Source organism: Pungitius pungitius, chromosome 15, assembly GCF_949316345.1.
Source record: "Pungitius pungitius chromosome 15, fPunPun2.1, whole genome shotgun sequence".
NCBI classification, from domain to species: Eukaryota; Metazoa; Chordata; class Actinopteri; order Perciformes; family Gasterosteidae; genus Pungitius; species Pungitius pungitius.
The window spans coordinates 4,875,504-4,883,635 of NC_084914.1; the positions used below are offsets into that span (position 1 = coordinate 4,875,504).

General features: G+C 41.6%; 1 protein-coding gene across 1 annotated transcript; it reads left to right on the forward strand.

Annotated features, from left to right (window-relative positions):
• Positions 1 to 2,377: 2,377 nt before the first annotated feature.
• On the forward strand, positions 2,378 to 7,749 carry LOC119209316 (plexin domain-containing protein 2-like). The gene is made up of 13 exons (XM_037458558.2): positions 2,378 to 2,444; positions 2,778 to 2,986; positions 3,299 to 3,442; positions 3,826 to 3,895; positions 4,126 to 4,248; positions 4,334 to 4,452; positions 4,532 to 4,631; positions 4,756 to 4,851; positions 4,969 to 5,050; positions 5,582 to 5,642; positions 5,746 to 5,956; positions 7,136 to 7,293; positions 7,543 to 7,749. The coding sequence occupies exons 1-13, from the start codon at positions 2,378 to 2,380 to the stop codon at positions 7,747 to 7,749; spliced, it is 1,647 nt and encodes a 548-aa protein (XP_037314455.2).
• The last annotated feature ends 383 nt before the right edge of the window (positions 7,750 to 8,132 follow it).

An 8,132-nucleotide genomic window follows, 5' to 3' on the forward strand; every position in this document is an offset into this window, starting at 1 on the left:
TTAATTTCCCTTTAGTTTAAATGTGGATACATTTAGAGTTTTTATGCTGTATTGTTACCCAGAATACACCTTTAATTATTTGCCTGGGAAGGATTGTGATGTAAGGCTTCAGAAATGTTCTTACAAAAACCATATTAGTTTAGAACTGGATTTTGCTGTGTGTAGTGTTTGTGTTTCATTGTTGCAAACAAGTTTCACCAGTTTGATAATAAAAAAATGTCAGCTAGCAGGTAAATCAGAATCAAAATACCGTACTTCATGCCTCTCGCAAGACGAAGAAGTACCTAGAGATACTGTTAAGAAAAAGTAATGCATCAAAGATACTACTAAAAAGTAAAACTAAATGTAGACATATGAACAGGACTTGATACATTTCCAACATAATGAACATACATTTTTAAATGTGTTTTGTAACTATGAGTAGTTATACTTAAGTAAATGTGGGGTTCAAACGTGTGAAGAGTACCGTATAACGTATATATCTGGTTCCGTAGTTTCTTAATAACCCATTTAAATTTGATTCAGTACAGTAACACAGGGCCTTCACGTGTGTTTTGTTTTGATTGGGACCACCTAGTGGGGACGTCATTGTATTACAACGTTAGGGACGAACAAATGGTGCCTTCACTTGCTCTTTGTAATTCTAACGCTTCACTTTCAATTAATTGAGAAAACTATCAGCACATTAATCCATAAAACAAATAATCAGTAGTTGCAGTCTTATATAACACTGTTAAGTGTAAAGTATATCAGTAAATTATTATTTAAAGATAAGAATTAAAAATGACATTTCTGAGAGCAAAAAGTAACAGTTACAGAATCCACTTTTCTGCCTAACGAGTAGTTATAATACTATTCACCTCTAATGCAGCGCTTATATAAGTGATCGGTTCTACTTCCTGCACCACTATCCCTGCGCTCATGTTAATAGCAATTACGACGGTACGTGAAGGCAGCATTGGGACTAAACTCAAAGAAGAAAGTTCTATACCTGTAGAGGTGTCGAAATGATGCACGGACCTACAATCTGAAAGTTTTAAAAAGACCATCAACATGATGAGAAACGTTACGTTTGTCTCGTCTCTGTTTTTTTGTTTTCCTAATTAGACAAGTGGGTTACTTTTTTTTAATTATTATTATTATTATTATTCATACGTTATTTAACATTTTTACGTTGCGCTTGACGATGCGTAGCGAGCCGAGAGGAAGGATGCCGACGACCCTGACGAACACCGCTAACCTCATCACTGCACTGGTTTTCGTTTTTCAGTTGCAAATAAGCTTCACGAAGTTTAAATCCGCTTATGGTAAGTTTACAAAATGTGTCTATTCTTGATTCTGCTCAAATGCGGTGGAGGGTTAACAGAAGGTCAGTTTGCCCTGTACAGTTAAAGCTGTCCCAATACAGTAAGTGCTGCAATGCCTCATAGAAGTAAAATATTATTTTGACCTGAACCTATTGTTAAAGCTAACCATAAAATGTAAATGTGCGTACACATATCACGATAGGGTTTCAGTGTAATGAAAATATAACACTCACGCATGTTATTATTGATTTTATACTCTGATCTATGCCAATACCCGGGCGTTGGTTGATATAGTAGCACAGGGAGCATCAACACGCTGCCCCTCACATGCCTGCTCCTGGACCTGCTGGTGTGAAGAATGTGAAGCATGCTTTCGCCCTCCGATGTGAAAAGAAAAAGTCGGACGCACAGTTATTCACTGGAAGGGGTCGAATGACGGGATGACGCTGGGGGGGTTGTTTATGTCCTGTCGCATGTGAGAAGATGCTGAACCAGAGATGCAGTGTGCACTTATGACATTCCCATTACAGGGAGGTTCCCTTATTGTTTCAGTATCGTAGCCTCAATGTTGTGCGCCACTGGGATTTTCTGGTGAAATATTCGAACCAAAAATATTCTAGGTACCATGTGAATTCTATAAAAATTCTAAACAATTCAGCCTGAAATATTTAGTATCTTTGGAAACATTAAAACGTTGAATCATCCCTTTAAATTTAAGTTCGGTGTGTTGGAATTAAGGCAACTTAAAAAATGTTTCTTTTCTTGGAAGCATACATGATAAACATTTGTTTGTCCATTGCTCGTGCGTTAGCATTCTGCTGCCAGTAGGGGCCACTGTTGACAACACAGCCCACTCCCCCACTGGATAGCATTTTGCGGTATGTTTGGCTAACAGCTAGCGGAATAGATTATGTTTCGGCAAACGAAACATGTAACGTTAAATTAGTATGTTTGGCTAACATCTATCGGAATAGATTATGTTTCGGCAAACGAAACATGTAACGCTAAGTTAGTATGTTTGGTTAACAGCTAGCGGAATAGATAGTATGTTTGGCTAACAGCTAACGGAAATGACGTTGCCAGTTCACACGCGGTTGTCACGGCAACGTTCAATTTCCTCTGAGCTTCAGGAGCTTGGTGAGTTAAATGTAGTTTCCGGGAAAATGCTATAACATGTCTTAGACAACGACTTCGACCTGATAGCATGCACTCGTCGCCGCTTATAATGGTTAATAATGGGGTTCCGTCTAATGTAGTTATAGGCCACATGGTCCAGCTGTAGTCTTTCTGACACACCTGATGAAGATGAGCACTCTAATGAGGGAATCGCTCTCGTTGATTTGTGAGAACCATCGTAAAATTGCAGCCCTAGTCAGCAATTTAGCTGATAAAGGGATGTAAAGTAAAAAAAATGCAAAAGATAATCATATAAAGCTAAAAATAACGACTTCCATCTATTTGATCCGTCAGGAGTCTACCGTACGGACACAGAGGGGCCGTCTCCCCCAGACGTACGGCCATATGTCGTCGCAGGGAACAATAAGCCCGGGGAGCGGAGGTCTGGGGCCCCGGGCTGGGCTGCAGATAAGAGGGGCCACTACAGAGACCAACACAGGCCACAGGAGTCCGATCCACACCTGCTGTTGGCCGAGGGCCACAACAATTCCACACAGATTGTGGTAAAGTTATTTTCCGTTAAGATATTTTGCAAATGAAGAAAATTGTGGAGAACTACTGTTATATCTGAAAATAATATCCCAACGATGTTTGTGGTAGTTGGTGTATTTAGTTTTTTTTGGATATGGGATGCTAGTTTGGGACATTTAGGTAACAATTGGGTGAGATTTATGAAGAAGTTCTCCACTATAAATTTCACACTATAAAGGATTTGTTTTCACAGAGACCAGATGTTTTGAAGCCTTTTTGTTCCTTTGGAAAATTTTACCTAACATGACACTTAACAGTGATTTCAATCCCTACACTTTGGACAGGACATTGATCATGCTTACTATACATCTAAAATCTACGGTTCTGGAGACGCAGCCAGTAAAGCGCTGTGGGTGAACATCAATGAGATGGAAAAGGATGAGTGGAAAGTCTGTGGCTTTCTCTCCAGCACCTATCGACAAGCTGAGGTAAGACATCACAGTTTAAATGTAAATTCTCATTGAAAATAATTCATTTATTTATTTTGCGTTTCCCAAATGAAAATGTGAACATTTTTTAAGATCTTGAATTCCAAATAATTTATTTCATTGTATCAATGAATTGTTGATGAGTGCATCACACTGTATTACCACAAACACAATCAACCCTCTCTTAGTCGCAGTAACAGGTTTTATAATCTATTTTACATCATTAAATCAAAGGGTTTTTTTGTGTTCACAATTCAGACTTTGCACAACTCCTACAGAGACACAAACGACATGCACACAGTTCAGCTACAGCTAGTGCATCTCTACTTCTCAGTGTATATGTACATCTTAAACACAGTTTATAATCCCTTTGTCTTATCCAGAGAGTGAATCTGTCCTTCAACTTCCCTTTCTATGGACATTTACTAAAAGAAATCACAGTGGCAACTGGAGGTAAGTCTTTAAAATAACGTATAACCTGTAACCTGCTTCAGGTTTCCTTCTGATGTTCAGTTAAATTCGAATTGTCAATGGTGTTATTTCAGTAGCGTGGATCACTTCAAAAACGGACTACATGCAGTTTCTTTTATTGGGTTCTTACTGTTGGAGGGAGGGGCCCTTTGTCTGGTTTCTCGTCCCACATGAATGACTGCAGTAACTCCAGAATGTTTGGCTCTCAACAGGTTTCATTTACACTGGAGATGTGCTTCACAGAATGCTCACAGCGACTCAGTACATCGCTCCTCTGATGGCCAATCTTGACCCGAGCCTGTCCAGTAACTCTACTGTGTTTTACTTTGACAACGGTAAGAGAGGCCAATCTATCTTTTGTCTGTTGGGTCTCCTGTGTAGTATTCATACAACATGTCTGTGATGGTTGTTTTTATGTAGGCACCGCACTGGTGGTTCAGTGGAACCGGGTTTACCTCCAGGACAACACGAGTCTCGGTAGTTTCACCTTCCAGGCCGTTCTGCACAGCGATGGACGTATCGTCTTTGCATACAAAGAGGTGACCTCTCGTTTTGTCTTGGGTCTTCTGTCAATGCACAACCTGTGAAATGATACTTCATTTGTATTTTATTTGATAGATTCCTTTAGACATCAACGACATCAGCACACACAATCACCCCGTTAAGGTGGGCTTGTCGGATGCTTTTGTGGTTCTTCATGAGATACAGCAGATCCCCAGTGAGTGACACATTTGGTGTATTTAATAAAATGTATTTTCTTATATATCATTTTCCTTAAGCAAAGCAATACATTGGATCGCACTAGTAATTAACAACATTATATCTTTCCTGATGTACTCCAGATGTTCGGAGGAGAACCATTTATGAGTATCACAAAGTCGACATCCTCAAGTCCAAAATTGCAAATTGTACAGCCGTGGAGATGCTGCCTCTCCCAAGTATGTATCACGTTGGCTCTACGCTGCAGTGCGGCCTGTCCAAATGCTTTTCGGTTGAATTCACAGAAGCCAAGGCCTTCTCTTCCGCCTCACTGTTTCATGTTTCTTTCTTCTCAGCATGTCTGCAGTTCTCCAGCTGTGGTCCCTGCGTCACCTCTCAGATCGGCTTTAACTGCAGCTGGTGCAGCCGGTTGCGAAGGTAAACCGGGGAGCACTCGCAGCACATGCCGACCCGTTTTATTACTTTAAAAAACAAAAATAATGTTATTCAATCCTAATCTAAACCCAGGGCGGCATTAAAGAATACGAATGTTAGATCCTAGATGAATGTGAGTCTTGCTGCAAAAAGTCTTGTTGCAAAATGTTTTTGTTCTGTATATTGAGTGGATATTTCTAAAACCTCATTTTAATTTGGCTGAATGGATTTTCATTATGGTATAGGGATTGTGTCGAGATGGTAAAAAACACTTTTAAGCCCTATTATCCCTGTTACTTTTCCACATGCTGCCCTGAAGTACTCAGTGTTAGTACTACATTCTACGTGACTTCATGCATAAGTATTTAAACCACCGAGGAAACCATACAAATCGCCAACTTCTTGCAAAAGTCTTTAATACCATTTAGTTGTGGAAAAGCCGCATTGTCGACCTACCCTTCAAACATTTTGTCAATATAGTATCTCTAATGTTCGTGAGGGTAAAAATGAAAAGTATTTCCGTCCTTTTCTTAGATGCTCCAGTGGCTTTGATCGTAACCGGCAAGATTGGGTCGACTTCGGCTGCCCGGAGGAGGTTGTCACCATTTGGGCATTTAAGTCAATTATAGAAAGTTGAGCCGTGTTAGAACTTTTGTCGGTCTTCACAAAAGAGAGTTTACCGATGTTTGTCTCCCCAGAGAAGAGATCTCGGGTGTCTCGGAACGACCGGCACATCTCGCCACCCCGCACAGACGACCACCCTGGTCCCAATGACCACAAAGCAGCACAGGTCCTCCAGCATGACCTCCAAACCCCCCCGCAAAACGTCCTCCGTCAACAAACCCTCCCCCCCCCACAGCAGCAGAGGAGGGTCCTCTCCACCGCCTCCAACCGGCAAACCTGCAGACGGTGAGCTGACTAGAGGCTTTCAGGTTGTCTGGAGTAACACAAACCAACGTGGTTTTTAGTTTGGGGACATTTAATTAACTCGTTAGCGGTGGAACCGTTCCCCCATGGCGGAGCGCCTGTCACACAGTTCAATTCCAGAGTTATTGTATCATCATAAGATATTTATTACTTTTGGGTTGGATGTTGATTCATCCAGATTAAGGGTTGACTTCTCAGCAATAGAATCATCTTCTTTGAAAGCTTCATGTCACTCAATATCTGTTTTTGGAGGATCACTGGGAGGGCGTCATTACCATCTCATGAATTAATACTTGTTGCATTGTTTCCACGCCCAGTGTGTTTTGTTAAGTGTGACAGGGTCAAGAGGTCAGCTATTTCCCAGCCTTCCGTTAGCTCCTAGCTGAGTGTATCCAGCGCCATGTTAAATACTACATAGTATCCTCATTTGCTGGAGGATGACGACTCAATGCACTCTGTGTCAGAAAGGCTGTTATGGATATTGTTATGTTAGTTTCAATAAAATCATTTTAGTTTTTTTGCTAGTCTCAAAATGTTTGAGATTCATTTGACAATCACAGAAATACTGCCCCGGATTAAATTACACAATGCTTAATCTCATTGTCCACAAAGGATGTATTTTAATCCCTTCATTACGAATGCACAAAAGTCTAATGTGCATAAAGACATGAAATGACATCCTTGCATAGGATTTAGGGGGAGTACCAGTAAAGTAATATATTATTTATGGCTACTACTTAGTTGTCAGTGCCTTTTAGATTGAGAGGTTTGTATCTACATAAATACCTAGTCCTCCACCCTGACTACGCCATGTTTTTTTTTTTTTTTTTTTAATGGGTTAGAACTTCAACCCGGACGGTCCGTACTGGTCCGTAGTTTTATTAAAATTCCTTGGACAACCAATTCTCAAAAATTCAAACCACCTTACTGAATTTGCTATCATGTCAGTCTTTCGCTTCCTAGATGACAAAGATCTCTTTGCACATAAATGAAGCATCTGAACCCTCCACGCTGGATGCCAAAAAAACGTATCCACTACATCGTTCAAGTGCCAACGTCTCCATGCACGTGCTGTTTTTAATTCTATAGCTGTATCCGAGAAAGAGAAGCACATTCCTCACTGTGGCTTCAAGTGGCATCACTCATCCCGACTCTCTTCAGCAGGAAACGAGAAGCCGGCGGCAGTGAGCGCCGATTGGCCGCAGACTGGTCTACTCGCAGGCATCGTCATGGCGATGGTCATCGTGGGCGCAGCCGTCCTGACGTCCGTCTACATGTACAAACACCCCACCTCCAGCGCTAGCCTCTTCTTCATGGAGGTCAGTGAATCATCAGTCCATCCGCTTGAGAGCCCCCTTTTTCAAAGCAATCATTTCCAATTTCTTCCAACACTTTTGTTCTGTTTGTCCTTGTAATCATGTTTATTTAAAGGATTTTAATGCTTTCGGTGAGTGCCACTTTATTCTGCCCATTTTATAACCAGTACAATTCACCCTGTGCAAGGTAACAAGCATATTCCGCAGAACACAAATTGTCCTTGTGATCATTTCCTGTCGTGCTTCCTTCAGCGGCGGCCGACTCGCTGGCCAATCGTGAAGTTCAGGCGAGGCTCCGGTCGGCCTTCTTACACCGAGGTGGAGGCTCCGAGTCAGGACGCCATGGCCGTCATCGACCCCAAACAGGCTTTTGTCATGTCGGACAGAAGAGAGAGCGAACAGAACGAAGGATTCATAGTTCTTGATCAGAGGGAGAGCTTCCTCGTCTCGGAGAGATGACCAAAATTCCAGGAGGTTCGGGGACACAATTGGATCTCTGTTCCAGGGGGACTTTATTTTACCATTCAGAGTAAAAACACCAAACCGTTGGGAGGAAACACAACTGCTGGATATATATTTACTTTAGTTGAGGAATAATGTAATGACATTTTCAGGTCACCCAAAAGCAAAAGGGTGAAAGCTGGATGTTTGTTTTGAGACCATTTTCTCTCAAAGAGGGCCGTTATTTTCCAGGCTCCAGTGTTGTTCCCACACCTCCTTCACTCAAACAGGAATGTCGTATCCGGGTGTCATTTCCTCATCTGAAGAATACAAACTAAATTCCTCACCGTCGTACCCACCTTCATCCGAGGGCAGACAGGGTCCACAGTGAATCAAATGTC

Coding starts and splice junctions, on each gene's coding strand:
- LOC119209316 (XM_037458558.2), top strand. CDS start 2,378: ATGACGTTGCCAGTTCACACGCGGTTGTCACGGCAACGTTCAATTTCC. Junction 4,632..4,755: donor TGAGATACAGCAGATCCCCA/GTGAGTGACACA, acceptor GATGTACTCCAG/ATGTTCGGAGGAGAACCATT. Junction 4,852..4,968: donor GGAGATGCTGCCTCTCCCAA/GTATGTATCACG, acceptor CTTTCTTCTCAG/CATGTCTGCAGTTCTCCAGC.